Consider the following 22,697-nt stretch of genomic DNA (forward strand, 5'->3'; position numbering starts at 1 on the left):
TTGCTCGCCAAATTCGATCTACCTAAGTACCTGCGCGGATGGTCGACCGGGCGATCGTACCTTGCCGCAGGCCGACTCCGGACACGAACCGCTTAAGCGGTCCGTTCCGTGCTATCGGGATAACCGAGCGGTGTTATCGTCGGCCTCGATTAATTATCGGGCATATTAAGCCCACTACAAACCCTTTACGTGAAGCAGGATGGAGGGTCAATAAAGAAAAGACGAAGCGAAACAGGAAAACAGTTCACAAAATGCACATTTATGACACGACACATGGAAAGCACACATATACAGCCAAACAGTCAAAATGCACCTATAGCAGTAAAACAAAAGAAACAATGACGCAGAGTTACTACCGACTACGCGCACACACGGCAACACTTATACAGTTCTACTTTACAAGACATGGCACCTACACACATTTACTCAAAAGCAAAGGAAAGAAGCCACCCTCATAGACAAGGGGGCAAACGGGCCTGTAGGCCAATATGTGCGCGGGACCTGAAGGAGCTGCCAGGTCCGCGAGACCGGGTGGGTCCTACCCGCATCCTCGTGACGCGTTGGCGGACGAGCCGCAGACGTGTCCGCGTGGCTGTGCCCCGACTCCATGCTCCTTCGCGGGTTTCGTTGGCACGATGTTTGGAGTGGGGTGGGAACGGGGCCCCATTTGTTGCACAATCTCAGCGCGGGGGAAAAGGGGGAATTGTTGATGCCCTGGGGGAGGGAGAATGGCTGGCTGGCTTGGGTCCCGCGACGAGCGATCTCCCACCGCGACCTCGTCGCCGACCGCCGTCCTTCTCGCCTCGGACCCGAGCTCCTTGGCCTCTTCCCACAACTCTCCTCAGCCGACTGCAGAACCCAACTCGATGCCTTCGCCACCCGACTCCACTCTCTGCCACACTCTGCCCTCCAACCAAAAACTGGCTCTTCCACCAAAACTGACTCTTTTACCAAAACTGACTCTGCCACGATTCGCCTGGTGCTTGCCGTTTTATAGACCAGCAGGAGAAACAATATGCAAATTTCCGGATCAGAATGACCTCGGGGGCGGGAGCCACGCTCGCCAATTGGACGGAGGAAAAGTGGGAGTGAACCTCCCCTGATCCTCGAATTTGCATATATGGATTTCACACAGACGTGCCTGGAGGCGGGGCCAAGCCGCTCCACGCTTGCTGATTGGACGGATCAGAAGTGGGCGTGTAGCATTCTTGATCCGAATTCTCCCTCGGAAAGGCCGCTATTTGCACTCGCGGCTCGGTGCATATCTTGAACGAGCCCAAGACAGCCCGACGCTCAGTGTTCACAGGTGGTGCGGGAATGGCCGTAGAAGGAGAGAGGTGAGGGTGGTGGAGGGTTTTTGGTGGTGGTTTGATGGTTATGGCGGTTGAGACGTGGTTGGTTCAAAATAAAGATAGAACAGAAAAACGGCTATCTCAAAGCGTTGCAGCCCAAATGAATCACATAAATTCCCTATAAATGAAGGGTTTGGGGCTAACTACACATGTACTTAGAGTTATCTCACCTACGGGTCCTGAATGGTGGTTTGCGAATTTCCACAGCCGTAACAGTATATATATATATATATATATATATATATATATATATATATATATATATACATATATATATATATATATATATATATATATATATATATATATATATATATATATATATATATATATATATATATATATATATATATATATATATATATATATATATATATATATATATATATATATATATATATATATATATATATATATATATATATATATATATATAAGCCTGGTGTTGGTGCAGTGGTAAGGGCAGTGGCTTGGGACCCAAGAGGTCCTGAGTTCAAGCCCCGTTGGGACACTGAATTAATATATGTATGTATATATATATATATATATATATATATATATATATATATATATATATATATATAAAAACCAAGTCGAAAACACCAGGGGGTTGACTCAGCCTGCCATCCTTCCGAGGTCGGCGAAATGAGCACCAGTTGTACTGGGCCCGGTGTATGCCCCGGTTAGAATAGGTGTACCATATCCCTGTGTGTCGTAAGAGGCGACCAGGGTTGCGTCAGGAAGGGCATCCGGCGTAAAAACCTATGCCAAATCAGTATGCGGACAACAAAACGAATTTCCATACCGGATCGGTCGAGGCCCGGGTTAAATGGAGACAGTTGGTCCGCTGTGGCGACCCCTAACGGGAGCAAGCCGAAAGAGGAAGAAGAAGAAGATATATATATCTTTCTAATTTTTTTGCGACATTTCTTTGGACTTGTGTTTATGATCCACTTTATACCCTAAGGCTAAGGATTGAAAAGGTGGGGGGAGAGGGGGGTGTTAGAATGGAGGTCAGAGGTCAGAGGTCAGAGGTGAGAGTGCGGAGATCAGATCTCGTCTCACCAGCCCTATAGAGGGCCGAGCAGAGCACCGGTTCTGTCTGTCTGGAGCGGTCGAGGAGCTGCGCGGAAGTCGGGAGCCTGGCACTTGGAACCTTCAGTCGGTGAAGAGGGTCGGACACCAGGAGGAGACGCGAGCTGGGAGCGCAGCCCCGCCTGCTCTGCCGCGCAGAACTGCGCACTCGAGTACGGGCCAGAGAGGACTCGCCAACCAGCTCCGAACGGTCCGAGGTGATCGGGCTTCGTGACAGTGCGAGGGACGAGCGGGCTCTTAACGAGAGCATCAACTCGGAAAGAGTGAAGGCCCGTTCGTTCCTCTGAGGCGTTGCCGGCTGGGCCCGAATCACCGGGCTGTCGGACGAGGCCTGGGCCGGACCATGGCTACACGAGCTGCCGTGGGAAAGGAGCGTCGTGGGTCGCCCCAGCGAGGAAGGTAACCTGTGCGGCCTCGTGGGGCCCTTTCGGTCACCAAGGCCCCACGTTATAAAGGTCTGCGGACCCTGTCTGAGGGGGTGGTCTTTTCTTTTCTTTTGAGTGCATGTTGTTGTGCCGTGTCCATAAGTAAAACTGTTAAGTGACTGTACATTAATAATAATCATATTCGGTTGTAATGCTTTTGCTTTGTCTGTATACGTGATTGCTTTTGTCTCTGCATATGTGTATGATTATTTCATTGCCTTGCCTACATACGTGTTGTGTGTAAATTATAAATAAATGTGCTTTGTTGAAATGTACCCCGTTCGTTGCGTCTTCTCCCTATTGAAAATGCCATCTTGCATCGCGGAATAAATAGCTGGGTTTTAAATACCCGTTAAATAGAATTGGATCTGGCGAGGTCGGGCGATAATACCCGCTCGGTTATCACTGCAGAACGGAACGGACCGCTTAAGCGGTTCGTGTCCCAAGCCGACCTGCGCTGAGGTACGGTCTCCCGGTTCGGTATCCGCGTGGGTACTTAGGTATATCGAGATTCAGCGATTAACCCTATCCTGCGCGGGTAGAAAATTGGCTAGGCCGTGGTGGGGTTGAAGACCCACCCATGACAGGTTTCTGGCGTTGCTCCGGAAGGTCACGACTGAATTGTCCGTCCGGTGGGTGAGCTGCTACTGTTAGTGGAAAGCGGCAGTTCGCACGCCGGCGGGCGCAAATTCGTAACAATATATTTACTTGGTGAGAGAACAGATAGTAGGTGATGGGCAAAGGGCATTATGATGAGGAGCATGGAGGGATGAAACATCATCAATACATGCATACCTGCAAACTGCGATGATTGTTTCTGCTTGACATCAGCACGTCACGTTTCAGCCCATATCGTCGATTTCTTTTTTATTTGAAATTATGCATGTTCTTGGAAGAATGTATGACTTTTCTGAGAGCAAACAGCTTGATCAAAGTTTCTTCTTGGGACAGGATTGATGCTCGAGGGTTACTGACCCAGCTGAAAGTTCTGGAGCACCTTCCTTTGCTCGATTGCAACGTTTCTAGTTTCCCAGCTTACCTGTCGCCTTTTTCAATCACTGAAACACTGATAACAGGTATCATGATCGCCGGCACCACCATGGTGAGACTTGGCTATCTCACAGCATTTGAACGATCCAACTCTATCCATTTCGACAAATGTTCATGGTACTTATCCCACTGAATCTGTGTGAAGCTTTCTTAACAGATGATATGTGCACGACACATGGGCTCCTTATGAATTTGTCCAGCTACCCCGGAATCTATGTCGTTGCTCTCTGCTGAACGAGGGTTCAGCATCTCTCGCTGCTATATATCCTACTCAGATGTGGTGACCAAAACTGCACAAATTATTTGAGGTGAGACCTCACTAAATGAGTGTACAGTGTTATCATTCATGACCTCTTTTGAATTCGACCTTATCCCTCTGCAAATTTTTAGCCCAAATCTTTCATGAACTGGCTGGCCAGGATTGACGTTTGACTGAAGGTGGCAGCAACCTTGAATTGAGCCATGGGGTCAGCGATGCTGTTGTTTAGTATACAGTCTGTGACTGCTGGTTGCATTATTTTCTGGAAGCATGGCTTTGCTGCTGCTGCAGTGCTCCTGTTACCATTTTTCCGACCTCAGAAGGTTGACAGCCTGAGTCAACCCACCCGGTGTTATTTCAATGGCATGACAGGGGCTCAAATTCAAGACCGTAAGATCTCAAGCCAATCACCTTAACCGTTAAGCCAACACTCGGCTTGGGGTCGGCGATGATTCCCCGCAAGACATTATGGGATCTTCAACATCCACCATTGGCTAGTGCAGACAGATGTGTAATCCAGGTGGACATGGGGGAAATGCCAACAACAGGGCCGAGGGGAAATATACGGAGACAGACAAACAAGGGATGTGGGTAATGATGAGGGGATTTTGCTTATTTCATGACACAGATTAATGTCTCATTAAGGGCATTCATTGCCACACAAATTTTTACAAAAATGTGTAGCCTTCCACGCAAACACGAAGAACACACACTCACACCTCAATACAATACAACACACGATTCAGCGTTTTCATCACTATTTTTATCAAGTTTTTTTTTTACTTTCATCACTTTATTATCAATCAGGGCATGTATATTAGCAAGCAGGTCCCCATGGCCACTCTTTGGCCATTCTTTTAGGTCGAATAGCGCAGCTGCCTGTTGGGTTGCTTGATTATCTCTCGGGTTCTCATGCCGTCTCCTGTCCTCCTCCCACCACACTTCCAGTCCACCCTAAACTCCCGGAGGACTTCTGTCGAACAGTTGCATTGTATGTCACTGCATATTTGGCAGTTGACATCCCTTGCAGCCCTTTTCACATCCATAGGCTGTGCTCGGGTGTTGCTTTTCTCTCCCCGTTGTTGTGTATTGTGTTGTGAGTACAACACTGGGGTTATAAATTAGTGGACACATCCCTTTGACAGAATCTCTCTTTTTTTAAGTCGATAAGTCAGCAATTTATCGGTGGAGAGAATTCGTCTCTGCAAGGTGTTTCGTGATGTCACCGATTTGTGCGCACACCACCCCACGGCCATGTTGGCGTACAAGTGGAGGACAAAGGAACATCCATTCATGATCAGTGAAGTAGAAAATGAGTATTATTGTGCTTAAATGTGCTTTGTCATGGCCAAACTATCGGGGCCAAATCTTGGCGTTCTTTCCCACCTTTCCTTCCAGTGCTTCAAGCCGGCAGTGTACCGTCACCTCAGGTCATCCCCTTTCCTGACCTATGATCTTTATTACCCCCATGAAGCCTTCCTAATTCAACCCTCTTATTTGCTGGTTTCAGTGTTTCTTCCCCTCTCGTGTGTTTATTCCCTTGCTAGTTGTACCAAATTGTTACCCCGCTACCCCATTGTGTCAATATTTGGGGCAGTTCAAAAATTACATAACGCTATTTTTTTAGGGAACTGCTTGTGCCATGCATGCTGATGGGCTTGATTAAACCTTACTAATAATTTTTATTCAACATATAATGAAATTTCTTGGGGTCTCTCATCGTGAGTAACATTCGACCTAAACAAAGCCAATGGAAATTTGTTAGGTTATTGTTAGCCAATGGAAAACAAACCTGGGCAGTGGCGGTGTATAATCAGCAGAGATCTACAGGCCTGATATCTTAAGCCTACCAGAAAACGAAGATGATGGCCATAAAATTTAGTCTGGGTGCCATGGTGGGTGGAGTCAAGCGACAAACATGGGTGAGGGTGTGGCAGCTGTCTGACCAATGAGTGCACATTTCAAAATTCGATCCCCAACAAGAACCACAACAACAACAGCAACAACCATGCAGGAGAACATTAGTGAGACAAACTTGTGGCAGACCATCCCACCATTTCAAATTGACCATGTTTTTTTGTTATCATTTCTACTGTGCAACTACAACTCTCACTTCTATATAAATAGAAATGGGGAAGACATGAGGTGTGAACCTTGCATTAAACTGATTAAAGGAACAGAGAAGGACAAAGCATTGCAGATGAGCAAGAAGCCTTGAGTATGAAAGTTTGACAAGGAAGGGGTTCCTAAAACGAACACTTTTATACCCTGATCAAGCTGGGGAGAGGTCGATGGCTGTATAGAAAATCGAGTTATCGACTTCTACTCACCGCTAAAGGTCGATGACTGTCTAGTCTGAGTGGTGTTCCATAAGTTGTTAAACTTGAGTGCAGGTGAATACTATCACAAGTTCAATAAGAAGCAAGAAATGGCGTATCACCAGTGTGTCAATTCGGCATCGTGCCACGAAATAATGTTTCACTCGATGACACGGATGTCATAAATGTCCATTTCCTACGAGAATAACCGCTCACCAAAAGGAGTTCGACGATAGAAGTCCCAGAGTTGAAGGGAGTGAAAACCCACCGAAGATATTGAGCCGCGATGTGGCACATGTACGAAGCTTTGTGAATCAAGAGAGGAAATACGTCGCTGAAGACAGGGTTTAACTCCAATGAACCCCAGAGAACTCCAATGAACTCCAGCGAACTTCTGTTTAACTCCAGTGAAACTCAAGTCCATGAATCATTTCCACGACAGTATAAAATGGCGAGCTGCCTGGCAGACAAGTGTCATCACCCTTCCTTTTCAATCCTTCTTCCTCACTCCTCGTCCATGAGGGGGAGATCCAAGAGCCCGGTCGTAGTGTCGGGCCAAACGATTGGTGAGAAACCAGATTTTTTTTAAACACACCAACACCACTGCTCATGAATTCCAGCATGACAGAATCACTCATTTAATGCATTTATGGACATATTCACCTAGATTATTGCCGTTTTCCATTAGAGAATTGAGGTAAAATCATGTGCATGAAAAAGCATGAAATATGATCCACACTATAAAAGTTCCATCCAGTAGTCTGGCATCGGCAGTTCGATTTTGGGGAATGACTTAAATTTCGTGACGGAATCACGTGCACAAGTGACGTTTTCCGATACTATAAAGCGTAAATAACGATATATCTGCTCTCGTTCAAAAGATAAAAGGATCAGTGATATTCAAGCTATTCTGGGCTTCAGTGTTGCTGATCAAATCAATACACTTTTAATTGGGGCGAATTTTGGGAGATCCCCGGTTAATTGAAACTTGTGATGGAATCACAGAGTCGATGTGACGGAATCACGTCTGCAATTTCTTGGGGTTAATTATTTTATAATTGATCAAAGACAAACGTGTGAGAATGCTCAATGGATTTTATTAAACATCACAAATGGGGACAAGGTAACATTGTCAAATTAAATTATTAGTTAGTGGAACAATGAATGAAAACGAAGCAACTGGTAATCTGAGTTAACAAGTAACTAAATGGCAGCTAGTACCCTAAAGGCAGGCCGACTTCTTATGGTGATGAAGGGACATTCAAACATCTGGTACGTCTGATCGCATCTATTAGTACATAATTATTCTGCACATTTGTCACAGATGAAATAAACCCCCGCGCATGTATCATGGAACCATGTGGAAGAAAGCGGACATTGGATCCAGGACTCTGGATCCTGGTTGTCGTCGTCCCAGTAGTTACCGTCACACCAGACCACATACATTGCTCTGGTCGTCCCTATCGATTTCAGCTCTTCCCCGTGGTCTGGTCACACACGATTTCTTCTTTCTCGCCTTCTCCAGCTTCTTATTCTTTGTCGAGGGCTTATAAGTGGCACGGGAGGGGCCAGCGTTGGGAGCCACTTCATTGTTCGAAGAACCCAGATCTGAAATAGTACACAGTCGTTTTTACTCAATAGTAAGAGGTTTTAAATGAACAAGAGTCGATAGGTATAAGAGTAGATTTTCTAATTGGGTGTGCTGACAGCCAGGAAGGTACAAAATTAAGTAACATGCTTTACCGACGGATGGCAGTGTGACTGTTGCACAATGTAACGGAGTCACTAACCTGGTGTGGCATTCTGCAACTCGGGAGGTAAGGTGGGGGTTACATGGTCAGGCGGCATGATCAGGCCGAAAGGTCCAACGTCCACAATTGATGTGCAGTGATATTTATGCCAGCGGCGCAATAAGGGGTTAATATGTGTGACATCTCAATGCTCAGCTCAACTCCCCAGCATCCTATCTGTACTACCACATGACATTGTTTCTATTGCTAGAAAGTTTCCTCTGTGTTGTGTGTGTGTGTGTGTATATATATATATATATATATATATATATATATATATATATATATATATATATATATATATATATATATATATATATATATATATATATATATATATATGGGGCCGAGTTTCGGTGGTGAGCACGACCGCTACATGGATCAGTATAATCGGCTCCACCAAACAACCGGAATCTAGATCGTGCTTCTCGGAAAACTCCGAAAGGCATGGGTCCCTTATAGGACCGTGAATCGCCAATAATTCGGCCACGTGGAATAGGGTTAATTGCCAACTTCAATATACCTAAGTATCCACGCGGCAAAGCTACCGGGGAATTCACACCCTCGGCAGGCCTTACGCGGAACGAGCTGTTATCATGCTCAAACCATGCGTAACCCGAGCAGATGGTTACCAAGACCCGTCAGTCCAAATGCAGAACTACGGAAACGGCCTTCCTAATTCCCAATATGCACTGTGGCAAGCCAATGAAAGAAACGCAGAAACGAGCTGGAACATTTAACAAAAAGGATATTTATTTACAATCGGCAGGGAGACACAGTGCAGAGTTATCACGAATAAAGAAAATGTAATTTACAGGGAAAGGAAAACACTTAAACGATTCTACTTACAGACGGGGCCCACATACACACACACACATGCACAAAAGGAAATGGACCTCAATGGAACTTCAGTCGGTAGAGCCGGCCCGGGGTACCTGTCCCGCCTCATGCGGTCACACCGACTCGAACCACCATGGTGGGACTCGAACCCACGACCCGAAGTCCACGACCACGACCGTCTGCAGAGCCCTCGTCGACAACCACTCACTGGCTTTGGATGCGAGGTTGGAAATGTCTGAACTGAAAATGTCCTCTCCCACCAGAAATGTCTCACACACAATCACTGGCTGCTCGGCAAATGCCACGATCTCCGTCTGGCGAACGGTCCTGCCATGAGCACACCGTCTCTCCCACGCTGGTCCAGACAACCACTCTTTTCCTCTTCAGGAGGGAGGGGCCTCTTCTTCTGGCCACTCGCCTTTTGATTGGTCGGACCCATCGCGTGATTCCCTGGCCGTCTCCCATTGGACAGGCCCACGGTAGGTGGGGCAACTCCCACCCTTCTGGGCGGAGTCCCGGTCGGAGGCGTTTGTTGCTCCGCCTACCTCCTCACCTACGGCCACGTGTGTAATGGCGATGGTGTTGAGTCGGAAACTGGGCGGGTGAGACACCCGCTCCTTGCCGATTGGCCAAAGAGGGACGCCATGCCTATGTTAGACTCCGCTCATGCGCGCGCTTGCTGGCGAGCGCGCGAAGAATGCCGTGAGCAGAGTGTTGTTGTGTGAAAGTGAAGATGTAAGAAATCCTATCTTATAAAATAACCCACAGCGCACATACACTTAATTCCCATTAGACACAGAGGATGGATTCTAACTAGAAACACATACTTACCGATATAACTGATCTATCGGGACTCGGCTGTTGTGTGCAGTATGCTTCCAAATTCGTAACAATATATCCCAAAGCAGTACAGAGTTTGTGGTTCTGTCACATTTCCGTGATTCCGTCACGCTCACCAGCCGTGACTGTGGCTAAAATAACAAAAGTCTGAATTTCCGGCGATAAAGCATGCAAATGTACTATTGGTTATTTAGTATTTGATTAGCCTGCCTTGAATATCACGAAGCTAGAAAGAAATAACAACAGAACTCGTGACGGAATCACAAAAGCGACAGTTCAAATGTATCCCATAGTTGCACAAGCTTGGTCTCAACTATCATATGAATTAAACAGCCATCTCAAACATAAATGTGTGCAGCTCTTTTCGGGATGTTCGATTTGTCCAGTTCCTGATCATATTGATATGTAATATGTTTACTTACCGCTCGGAATAATGACAAGTCTCCATATTTGACGCGGGAAAATAGTCAACATTCACACATGGTGAAATCTTCATGCTTATTGCTACGTGTCATGTTACACAGGCCCGCAGAAATAAAATTCGCTTGCTTGGATTAGCCAAAAAGAGGAATTTTCACATAGATCGGATGTTAATGTATATCAAAAACGAAAATAAGAGAGAATCCGAGCTATTTTTATTTTTTGTTGTTTGGTGTTTGGTTGACGTTTGGATGGAATTCATGTGCTATTGGTTGGACAAGTAAATGGAACAAAGTTAACATTGTAAAAGTACTAACAAATTGGCACTGATAAAAAGTACACTACAGCTGAAAGGACGTGGGGAGGAAGATTGGATGGGAGATGCCAGATAAAGGTGTGACAGCCTCTTCACAAGTGATGCCAATTGCTCAGCACAGACTCGCAATCTCTACTTGGCAGCTGAGAGATCTCGTCTGCCCAAGAAAGCATCATACAGCATGTACAAAATCTCAGCTCATGCCAAACAAAGTGAGGTGACAGAAATAACTTACATAGCAAGTGACCTGTATTTTGCGGATTTTATCCGTTTTCTTTCTTTAAACCCGCAGACCCGTTTTAATATCGTTACAAAACCCGTATTGTATGGAAAGTACGAGCAATTTCAAAAACGTGATGTTTGGCTTCCATTCCACTCTCATGGATTCACACACAGTGAAAGATCACACACAGTTATCCAATGTGCAAGGTACCGTTCTAGTCTGATTATTGGCTCGATGACGTCATGAGCTTCACCCAACCGACCAATTCCTTCAATCCTCATCTGCAGGCATCGTCACTTCCTGTCACACATGTCGTCACCCCAAATCAATCGGTCGGCCTATTTGCTTTCCAATTCGCTCTTCGACTTCTTACTGTGATATTTATCAGTACTTTCGATTGGTAGGATAATGGTAGGATGTAATAAAATAAGTAGAGTTCCATTCAAAGTACACCACTCCCATGCCAAATAAATAAATAACAAATCCTCCTGCGCGTGATATTTATCAGTGCTTTCGAGTATTTCAAATGGTAGGATTCAATTTGGATTGTTTTCATCCGTATACAAGATGTCCACAAATTACCGTTCCAAATTCAAACTGTAATAAAATAAGTAGAGTTCCATTCAAAGTACACCACCCCCATGCCAAATAAATAAATAACAAATCCTCCAGCGCCTGATATTTATCAGTACTATCGAGTATTTCGAATGGTAGGATTCAATTTGGATTGCTTTCATCCGTATACAAGATGTCCACAACTTACCGTTCCAAATTCAAACTGTAATAAAATAGGTAGAGTTCCATTCAAAATAAGTAGAGCGATCCCTCCTTGCAGCACATGGAGATGGATTTGGAGTGAGTGGTGTGCAATAATTGATTGATCGAGTGATAAATTGCATAATTAAAATAAATAATAATTTTAAAATAATTAATTTCTCAATCAATTGCCGAATGGCATACCCAAACCACCACTGTGTCATCCGAATATGTAACTTTTTGAAAATTAAAGTAATTCATCAAAAAATGAATAATCAATCGATTATTGATCGATTTTGTGACCCTGCTCTTTATTGTGGGGACGTTATTTGCAGTAAATGTGACGTCACAGGTGACAAATGGAAACAAATAGAGTAAATAAAACTTTGAGAAATGTAATGTATGTTTGTATGTTGGTCGTCTTACTTCGAACCTCCTTATCATTACTGATTAGTGAACGTATCGAATAACGTTTTTAACCACGTTTGGTTAACCTTTTCGCGTGCTGCATTGTTTACAGCTGCATGGTTCCCTGTTGCTTAATATTGTTTGTTTTTTTCATAGTGCTGTGAATTTCAAGCAGTATTTGCAAAAAAAAAAAAACACAACTTGGGTGTCAAGGTAGAGTTAGTTAGACGGATAGCCAAAATTAAAACAAAAATTACCAACCCTTTTTTGTCGCCTTTAACTTGCCACGTATGAGGTCGTGAACCTTGCACAAAAGGAGAAGACAAAGCATTGCTGATGAGCAAGAAGCCTTGAATATGAAAGTTTGTCACAGCCAGCCTCTGAGAATCCAAATACAGTATATATTATGGAAATGCACAAACAACAGGTCAATACAGCAACAGTATTTGACGATCACACAACCTTGTTCAAATTCTTCCTCAACGGCCACCATTATCCCACCTTTCTTGTGGGGTCCGCTGGGGGAAGCTTGGCCCGAGTCTTCATGAACCGGCAGGCCAGGCATGACAGGTCAGGTCAGGTATGGGAGCATGCGCCGGAGCAGCATCCACTTTCCGCCGGTACTCCAGGAACCTCCATCTGGCCATCCCCCAGGCAGATGCCTGGCCCATCCCCATCTCCTTGAGATGTTGATGAACCTGCTGCAACCACGAGGCACGTGGTCGGCCCATTGGCCTCCTCCACTCACGAGACTCCCTCGCTGAGAGAATCTGGTGAGCAGGATCAGCATCAGGAAAACAAGCCACATGTCCATACAGCTGCAACTGACGCTCACGGACTATGCAGGTAACAAATGTCATTTGAGTCTCTCTCTCTCAGCAACCGCTCGTTGGACACAAAATCTGACCAGTGAAAGCCAAGGTTTCTCCGAAGAGATCTGGTACAAAAGGAATTAAGTCTCCGTCTCGGATCCCTGGTCAGTGTCCAAGTGTCACATCCGTAGAGCAGGACTGGAAGCACCAAGGACCTGAACACTCGTACTTTCGTCCTCCTGCACAGGTATTGACAGCGCCACACCCCATTATCCAGTGAATCCATGACTCCCCAGGCCCGACCCAGACGTCTGTTGACCTCTGACTCACAGCCAGCAGAGACATGAATATCACTGCCAAGGTAAGTGAATCTCTCCGTGTCCTCAACATCCTCACCACAAACAGGCACAGACAGGATAGCAGCATCCAAGATATCATTGAAAGCCTGGATCTTAGTGTTAATCCAGGAAACCCGTAATCCCAGCGGCTCAGACTCCTCGTTCAGCACCTCGAGGGCTCCCAAAAGGATATCTAGAGTCTCCGCAACATTCGACTAGTTAGGTCAGGGATTTGGAATTTGACCAAGTTCGGGCAGGACCTAGTTAGGACTAGTTATGGCAAGTTAGGACGAGTTAACCTGCCCAAGTAACCAAGTTAGGACTAGTTAGGGCAGGGATTTGGAATTTGACATTGGTTCCAGTGATAGCTAAAGACACTGTGGGATTTTTAACGTCCACCAGCTAATACCAGCACATCGGATGCCCAATTTAATGTCCATCCAAAATAATACACCTTATAGCTGAGTTGGGAATCGAACCCGGGCTGGACAGTGTTAGATACTGAACAAACACCTTCACGTCCGTATTTCAGGAAAGAAGCTGGCCCGAGTGAAGGACACAGACACCGTGGAACGACGCCATAGTTCATAGGATGGCCGGTTTATTATGCGCATGTGCAGCCTCCCCGCAACGTCATTCAACACAATACTGCACTCCTCCCTCCTATACACGTCATTACAATTAGGATGTCGCATTTGTATTTCACCATGAACTCTAAACCGTTGAATGAAACATCGAAGCCATTCATCTCTTCAAGTATTGTTTTCACAACAGTTGTTACAATTTACATACAAAAGGAACATTTCCTTGTGTAACTTCGTTCCTTTACAAGCAATCAAATGAAGATAACCTCAACAATGTTTCCGAACGTTGGAACTAGAATAAACACAAAATGTACTTAAACCATCAGCATTTTCTTTACTCACAAGAACTCCCTAACCCACTGTTGTACAATTTGAGTTGAAGAACTACAGATCTAACCTGGATGGAGGTTTAGACACTCGAGTGGACTTTCTGACAGGTGTTGGTGTTATGGTTACCTCCTTACTGCCTGGTGAGGGTGAAACTGCTGGTTTCTCATTTACAACAGTTTTTTTAATCTCCTGGTTTTGGTATTGGATTCACCAACTCCTCTGGAGGTTCTAAACTCCCAGGAAGACTAATCGAGGGGATGTCTCGTCTTGGTTCTACCTCAGGTAAGTAATCTATATCGTAATCTATCTATCTCTATCTCTATATCTCTATATCTCTATATCTATCTCTCTCTCTCTCTCTCTCTCTCTCTCTCTCTCTCTCTCTCTCTCTCTCTCTCTCTCTCTCTCTCTCTCTCTCTCTCTCTCTCTCTCTCTCTCTCTATCTCTATCTCTATCTCTATCTCTATCTCTATCTCTATCTCTATCTCTCTATCTCTCTCTCATGGCTTTGGTGTTTGCTTGAGAGAGTCATCTGCGATCAAATGATCTGTGTGCACATAGGTACGTATTAAGGCCTTTAATGGATACGATTGTACCAGGTATCCACTTCTCTTTTCCTCCCCTTAAATTTCTAACACGTACCGGCTGATACGTGTCATGTTGACGAACGCTCGAGTGGAATCCGTCATGTTGAAATTTTGAAGCTATCTGCTTCTTTTCGACTTTTCTTTATGCACACGGTTTCACTAACGAAAGTCGAGTTTTTGGAGTGCATTTTAGGAACAGTTCTGCGGGTGTTATCCCAGTTGTCGTGTGTGGTGTGTTCCTATAATTCAGCAGTATTTTGCTACCCTGTGTTGTAATGACAATGAATTATCTGATTTCTTGAACATTCTCTTGAATGTCTGAACATTCTTTTCGGCCAATCAATTTGAAGAGGGGTGGTATGGAGGGCATAAAGGTATGTTCAATACCAATGGATTTCAAAAATGTAACAAATTTGTCCGCAATAGATTGTGGTCCATTACCTGAGACCAACTGTGTGGCCAACCTGAATCTTGCAAATAAGGATCGTAGGACCGTGATCAAACCAACAGCGGTTATGCAGGACATAGGGAAGACTTCTAGCCATTTAGAGGAGCTGTCTACAACCACCAGGAAACTTTGACCTTTGACCTCTGTATAATCCACATGAATTCTCTGCCACAATTGTTTTGCAGTCACCAGTAATGAGTCTATCATTGTTTTGAAAACAAAGTTTTCTTCTGGATCTGCCGTGCTTGGATCGTCGACTGGAAATCTACTTAACACGTCGACTGGAAATCTACTTAACACGTCGACTGGAAATCTACTTAACACGTCGACTGGAAATCTACTTAACACGTCGACTGGAAATCTACTTAACACGTCGACTGGAAATCTACTTAACACGTCGACTGGAAATCTACTTAACACGTCGGCTGGACATCTACTGAACACGTCGGCTGGACATCTACTTAACACGTCGACTGGAAATCTACTTAACACGTCGGCTGGACATCTACTTAACACGTCGACTGGAAACCTACTTAACACGTCGACTGGAAACCTACTTAACACGTCGACTGGAAACCTACTTAACACGTCGACTGGAAATCTACTTAACACGTCGACTGGAAATCTACTTAACACGTCGACTGGAAATCTACTTAACACGTCGACTGGAAATCTACTTAACACGTCGACTGGAAATCTACTTAACATGTCAACTAGAAATCTACTTAACATGTCGACTAGAAATCTACTTAACATGTCGGCTGGAAACCTACTTAACATGTCGGCGTTTGTGTTTTGTCAAGACGTACGGTATTCAATGTCATAGGTGTACCCACTTAACAATAATGCCCACCGTTGCTATCTAGCTGCCACTAATGCAGGTATTCCTACCTTTGTACCAAATATCCATGTCAGTGGCTTGTGATCCGAGACCAATTTGAACTTTTGACCATACAAATACAAATTAAACTTCTTCAATCCATACATTCTTGCGAATCCCTCTTTTTCAATTAGTGCGTAATTTTTTTTTTCTGCTGCACTTAGGATATGCACGACACGTAGGTGATCGAGCATTCAATCCCGTCCGTGAATGTATGACTGAGACAAGCCCCTAACCCCTTTGGGCTACCATCTACACTGAACACTAGCGATTTCGTAGGATCATAATGTTCCAAGACTTTTTCTCCCATGAGAACGTTTTTTGCGTACTCGAACGCTTGTTCACATTGCTGAAACTTCATCCACTTCGTGGAATGGTTCAATAGGTCATAGAGGGGTGTCAGGTTTTTGGACAAATTGGGAATGAATTTTCCATAGTAGTTTACCATCCCCAACAGAGATTTTAATTCAGACACATTTGTTGGTTTCTCTGCTTTTTGAATTGCCTCGACCTTGTTTTATAATGGGCGAATCCCCTCGGCACTCAAACTGTGGCCTAGATATTCAAGTTGTGCCTTTAAAAATTTACATTTTACACCATTTAGTCACACAATGTGCTTCTTCAATGTTAGTCACACCTTTTTTAACACCTTCACATGCTAATCTCCAGTTTCAGTGGCTACCACTTTGTCATCAATATAGCAATGGACATTTCCTATTCCAAACAGAATTTTGTCCATGGTTGCCTGAAACTGAGACGGTACTGTTTTTACACCAAAACGGAGCCTTTTTGGAGCAAGAATACCTTTCTGTGTGTTTAGCACTTGCCGATTAGAGGAGTCTTCGTCAAGGAATAATTGATTGAATGCTCCCGTTAAATCAAGCTTGGAAAATACTTTTTGGCTGTGTGCCATTCTGTGTTATGTTGGCCAATAAATCCTGAGTACTTGGTAGTTTGTAATTATCATCCTCAATTGCCTCGTTTTGTGCTGTATAATCAACACAGACTCTGACTGATTGATTCGGTTTGGGAACATGTACTGCTGGTGAAGCCCAATCATTGACTGTTACTGGTTGCAGTATTTCTGCTTTCATCAGTGTATCATACTCTTTTGCCTACTTCGTCTGCCATTGAGTATGGAATTTGCCTTGGCTTCTGGAATACTGGTTTAGCATTTGGCTTTAATTTGAGTGTTGCTGTGTACCCTTTTATCCCTGCACCAATAGCAGATAATAATACTTTGTTCTGATCTCGCAACCAATTGAACTCTGGGGGTAATCTTTTGATTCTGAGACCTTGGTTTTGGAGATTTCTGACACTGAGGAAATATTTTCCCAATCGAGTTTGATTTTATTCAACCAATCTCTCCCCAATAGGCATGGATGTGTCCCCTGTACCACCACAAGTTCCAACAACATCTCCGGGTTATCCGTGTATTTGACTGGTAGCTTTACACAACCCAATATAGGAACGAATTTCCCCGTGTAACTATGAAGAGTTATGTTTGTATCAATCAAAGGATACTTATACAGATTATTTCTATAAACAGTCTCTGAGATCGTTGAGTACGACGCTCCAGAATCCAGATCCATAGTGATGTCACAATGTCCTACAGCCACCTTCACCTTGATAGGTTTAACCTCATTGCGAGAGTCATCACCATTTTAGTACAAAACAAATCCTTTGTGTTCTCGTTCCGTGTCTGATTCATTATCACTGTTTGAATCAATGTACTCTGTGGAGCTTACATATTTTAAGCCGAATCTCTACTGTCTTCGACCCTGTTGGTTGTTGTTCCCTGGACATACCTTGGAATATGTCCCTTTTCATAGGAGGTATGACAGTTCACATTCCTGAGTCGGCAGTTTTCTGTGCGATTATTTGTCCAACCGCAACATTTGCACCAGATTCCGGCCACCGGCTTGTTGTGTGCTCCGATTTTCCTCCCATCTTGTACGAAGTTTCTCTTCCCCTGCTGGACTCGGTTTGCCTCTGCTGCACTGTCACTGTTCGCATCCGATGACATCTGACCCATGTGCTCTCGGTTCGCTATACTGGTCAACTCATCCGACAGACATTTCACCCTGTCCAACTCAAACGACAAATCTGCCTTGGACAATAAATTTGTCTGAGTCCGAGACATTTTAGGGTGAAGTCCCGATACCAGCTTGGCGTGCAGGGCTTTGTTCAGAAAGGCCCCGAATGAGCACGTTGACGCGAGATTCTTCAATTGCATGATGTAGTTAGCCACAGTCTCGTTCTCTCCGTGGGAAGAGGTCCAAAATTTATAGTGTTCTGCGATCACAATTGGTTTAAAAAAAAAAAATTGTATACCTTGTCGAGGCTCGTGTGAGAGCTAACACACAACGCACAGCAAGGGGGACATGATACAAGAGGGGTGGGTGTGGGAAGGACAAAACAGTGGGGAACAGAGACATTAGGAGATCTGTGGAAGGGAGAGGGATGGGGCGGGGAACATGGGGAATACAAGATGGACATTACAGGGACTTTCAGGAAGGAAAGCAGGGAATTTGAAGGAGGTGGGCTTGGGTGGATTATCGGGGGTAGAAAAGATCTAGGATTTGGATGGGGGATGATAAGAGGTGGTGGTGAACAGCTGTTTTGAAGGCCTGGTGGGAAGAATGGGATTGAATAGAGTGAGGGAGTTTGTTCCAAAGGTGGGGAAAAAAAGAGGAATGAAAGAGTGAAGGTGAGCAGTGATTCGTGATTTTGGTAGTTTTACCAGAAGGGGGTTGTTGGCGGACCTTGAGCACCCTGTGGAAATGTGGTGGGGACAAATCGCAGAAAGAGAGCAGAGGGGGGCAAGGCTGGAGAGGAGATGGTAGAAGACAGAAAGACCACCGACCAGCCTGCGGTGAGAGAGTGAGAGACCCAAAGACTCAGCCTCATTGCAGGAGATGCCGATGATCCGAAATGCCTTGGTTTCCACAGCGTGAAGCCGAGAAAGGTGGGAGGCAGGAGCACCAGCCCCAAGGGAAGAGCAGTACTCCATCAGGCTGCGGACGCAAGCTTTGTAAGTGGTCAGGAGCTCAAGTGGGTCGAGGAAGGACTTTGCACGATGGAGGATTCCCAGTCGGCGACTGGCTTTGGAGGCGAGGTTTGAAATATGGCTCTCCCAGGAAAGGTCATGGCAGATAGTAAGACCCAGAAGCTTGAAAGAAAGGACTTCTTCCAGAGGATTGTTGAGAGAGTGGATGGGGGGAAGGGGGTGGGGTTCTAAACAGTCCTTTCGGAGACACATAGTGAGCATTTTAGCGTGTCATGCTCTGTTAATGCCTTCAGCTGAGCGTAAGTTTTCAAATTTGCCATGGTTGGGTGACACAAGTTCTTCACCAACTTGAACGCATCTGCTCCCACAACAACCAAAAATAAACCCACCTGCAGCTCTTCATAAATCCGGTTTGCCGCCAAAAATGTGTCGCATCTGTTCGTGAAGTCCTGGAACAACTCCACTTTTTCGTTGAAAGACCCAATATTCCCGAACACCGCCATGTCTTGAATATGCCTTCCCACATCCGATCACTTCAGAGATCCCATCCTCGTCGCCAGTTTGTGATGTACTGAACAAACGCCTTCACGTTCGTATTTCAGTAAAGGAGCCAGCCTGAGTGAAGGACACATATACCATGGAAGGACGCCATAGTGTTATGGGCCAGGGTTCGGTGGCGATAAACGACTACGAGGTGGAGCAGTGGAGTCGTCTCCCACCGAACACCTGGAATTTAGGTCGTAACCCTTGGATAACTCCAAAGGTCATGGGTCCCTTAGCGGACTGTGGTCGCCAATATTTTGATGGAGTGGGGGTAGGGTTAATTGCCTAATTTCAATATACCTAAATACCCACGTCGTCCAACTACCGGGGAAAACCACACCCTCGGCCGACTTTGTCCAAATTGAGTCACAATCACCGACTCGGATCCGGCGTAACCGAGCGGGAGTTACCAAAGCCGCGCCCCACCAAATGAACAACCTATGGCACGAACGGCCTTACCAATTCACAATACGCACCTTGCTTGGCCAATGAAGGAAAGCACAGAAAAACGAGCTGGTACATTTAACAGGGGTTTATTTTACAAAGAATAATCGGGGAGGGGAACACAGAGCAGAGTTATCTACTGCATAAATGGCAGTCCTTCTGTCTGTCTGTTTGTTTGTAACCAATAAGCTCCTAGACCAGTGAACCGATCTTGATGAAACTTTACACACATATAGACCTAAGATTCAGCTCCAGGATGTGCTAAGTGGCTTTCCATAAAAATGAAAAAAAAAATGTAAAAAAAAAAATAATAATAATAATAAAATTTCCATTAAAAAAAATGGCTTTCGAATAGTGCGCCGGCATATTTATCGTAACAAAAGGCTTCATGGTTAAAAACGCTCGGGTTTTTTGCAATACAAAATGTTCGTATTCGTTGACTTTTTTAAAATACACATTCTCCTCCTGTTATTTGATTTCTCGAACTGCACGCGCACAGCAACAGCTAACTGCTGATATTTCTGCTCATGAACGAGCCAGGCAAGCGGAGTCAGCTGTGGAGAGAGAGATAGAGATAGAGATAGAGATAGAGATAGAGATAGAGATAGAGATAGAGATAGAGAGAGCGTGTGTCGCCTAACTGCGAATAGAGCGTCACACCGACGGGCGAGAGAAGCACAAAACTCACGTTCCAGCTTTCTCGGTCCGGGTTTTGGCAGGACATCAAGGACAGTTGCCACTGCTGCTAGAAACATTGAGTGGCTCAAGGCCGCCTTCAACTATGACCTCTCTGAGGATTACGGCAGCATAAAGCCTTCCTTTCATAAATCTGAGGAATAAAAGAAGCCTTCCCAATTTTCTCCATACAACTAATGCCTCAGTCGAACTCGCGTGAGGAAAATAGGGCGAATTTCCTGGGTATTACCGGGTACTTCAGCGAGTCACGAATAAAGAAAATATAATTTACAAGGAAAACACATACAATTCTACTTGCAGACGGGGCCCACGGACACACACACACAAAAGAAAATGGACCTCAATGGGTCTTCAGTCGGTAGTGCCGGGCCGGGGTACCTGTCCCACGTCGTGCGGTCACACCGACCCGAACCACCACGGTGGGACTCGAACCCACGACCCAGACCAAGCTGCACTCGCCACCAAGACCGCAGACTGCAATCGCCACGATCCTGCAGAACGCAGTCTTGTCTGCCCAACACTGGTCCAGACAACCACTCTCCCCTTCTGAGGTGGGAGGGGTCTCTTCTCCTCCCACTCGCCTCCTGATTGGACGAGGGGTTGTCGGACGACTCGTGGTCACTTCCCGATTGGCTGGGGTGTGCGTGTCATGCTCGCCCTTCACTCATTGGCTGGAGGAAACGGTCCATGCCCTTCCTTGGGAGGGACCTCGATCTGAGGCGTTGGAGGGTCCGCCCACGCCTTCAGCGAAAAACACGTGATCCGACAAAAGCCTCCCCGCAACATCATTACGTCATTCAACAGGACGATTGAAACGGGAAACGGTCCATGCCACCGGAAGCGCTCCATCCGCCATATTCCTCCTCCCACCGTTGTGGGTGGTACAACTAGAGTTTGTAGATCTGGCATTACCGGAACTCTGTCATTTCCCTTCTGGGATTATTTAATTATAAAAGCCGTTGCTTTGATTCTGTGTGCTGGTCTGATCATTACATGGTGGCAGCGGTGGGACAAATGGCTTCCAAAATGAGCTTCCCCTCCTATCCAGTTCATTTTGAGAACAGCAGTTACAACAACACATGCTCAAATGGGAGCCGGAAGTTCGCTCGATCGTGATGCCGTCGTTCAGAAAACCTGACGTGGAACTCAAGTATTAAAACTGAATTGTATCTGATTAAAAAAAAAACAACAGTAATAACGGAGCTTGTATTATGTTTCAGCAAGTTAGTATTTAAACTAATGGGTGATGGAATTAGTGGGACAACAGCCTTGCACGTACAATTCTCAGATATACTTCTCAAATATGAATAATACAATATACTTCAAGGGAAGATAAAAAGGTTAATTGCACGCACGAGGAAAAGCAAGTAATAAAAGGACCATAAGGAATATTATGACGACGGGTGGAATTGATTTAGAAATATTTCACGTAAGCACAAAAAAAATTGAAATTAATGTGCGATGACGTCAGTTGTCATGGTAACGCTTGAAGCCTCCGAATTTACCGAGTCTGAGCCAGGCCGGGGCTGTTCGCATCTTGTCGGATGCTCGATCTTTTCCTCTCTCTTCAGCTTTCAATTCTTCCGTGTTTAATTCACATCATTTTCACTGTGCGCTGGGCCAATGGATGTAACTTTGAATCGCATCGATTACCTTCAGGTAAAGCTTCCACCAATTGGACCGCACGACACTCAGTTGGTACTTTGGTGTTTCAATGTGTTGTAAAGATGCAACATTTAATAATTACTGTACAATTTACACTCAATTATCGCAGCTTACTTCATAACCTCATTTAAAGGAAATATAAACGAGAATGGTAGTCGGGAGAGCGCATACCTCCGCCAGTTTAGGCTGTTTGTATCCCACTGATAGGCCGGATCTGGATTCGGACCTGAACCAAAGATCCTTGTCACACACCCAACGTGTCCGCCAA

At 45.1% G+C, this 22,697-nt stretch overlaps 2 protein-coding genes across 5 annotated transcripts in view; one reads left to right on the plus strand and one right to left on the minus strand.

Annotated features, from left to right (window-relative positions):
- Nucleotides 1-21,288, minus strand: part of LOC147008565 (serine/threonine-protein kinase DCLK1-like) — a 157,677-nt gene extending 136,389 nt beyond the window's left edge. Inside the window, exon 1 of the mRNA XM_085864456.1 lies at nucleotides 21,143-21,288. The gene's annotated coding sequence lies outside the window, so the exon portion shown is untranslated. The remainder of the gene's footprint in view (nucleotides 1-21,142) is intronic.
- Nucleotides 21,289-22,235: 947 nt separating this feature from the next.
- The window catches only part of BBS7 (Bardet-Biedl syndrome 7), an 82,562-nt gene continuing 82,100 nt past the window's right edge, over nucleotides 22,236-22,697 (plus strand). For all 4 annotated transcript variants that reach the window (XR_015053311.1, XM_085864217.1, XM_085864218.1 and 1 more), the window contains exon 1: nucleotides 22,236-22,423. Coding sequence is in view for 3 of the 4 variants with exons in the window: in XM_085864217.1 (XP_085720343.1) it covers nucleotides 22,388-22,423 (36 nt within the window). In the remaining variant the exon portion in view is untranslated. The remainder of the gene's footprint in view (nucleotides 22,424-22,697) is intronic.

Source organism: Eptatretus burgeri, chromosome 18 (genome assembly GCF_056783735.1).
Source record: "Eptatretus burgeri isolate ZD-2024b chromosome 18, Ebu_testis_v1, whole genome shotgun sequence".
Classification (NCBI taxonomy): domain Eukaryota; kingdom Metazoa; phylum Chordata; class Myxini; order Myxiniformes; family Myxinidae; genus Eptatretus; species Eptatretus burgeri.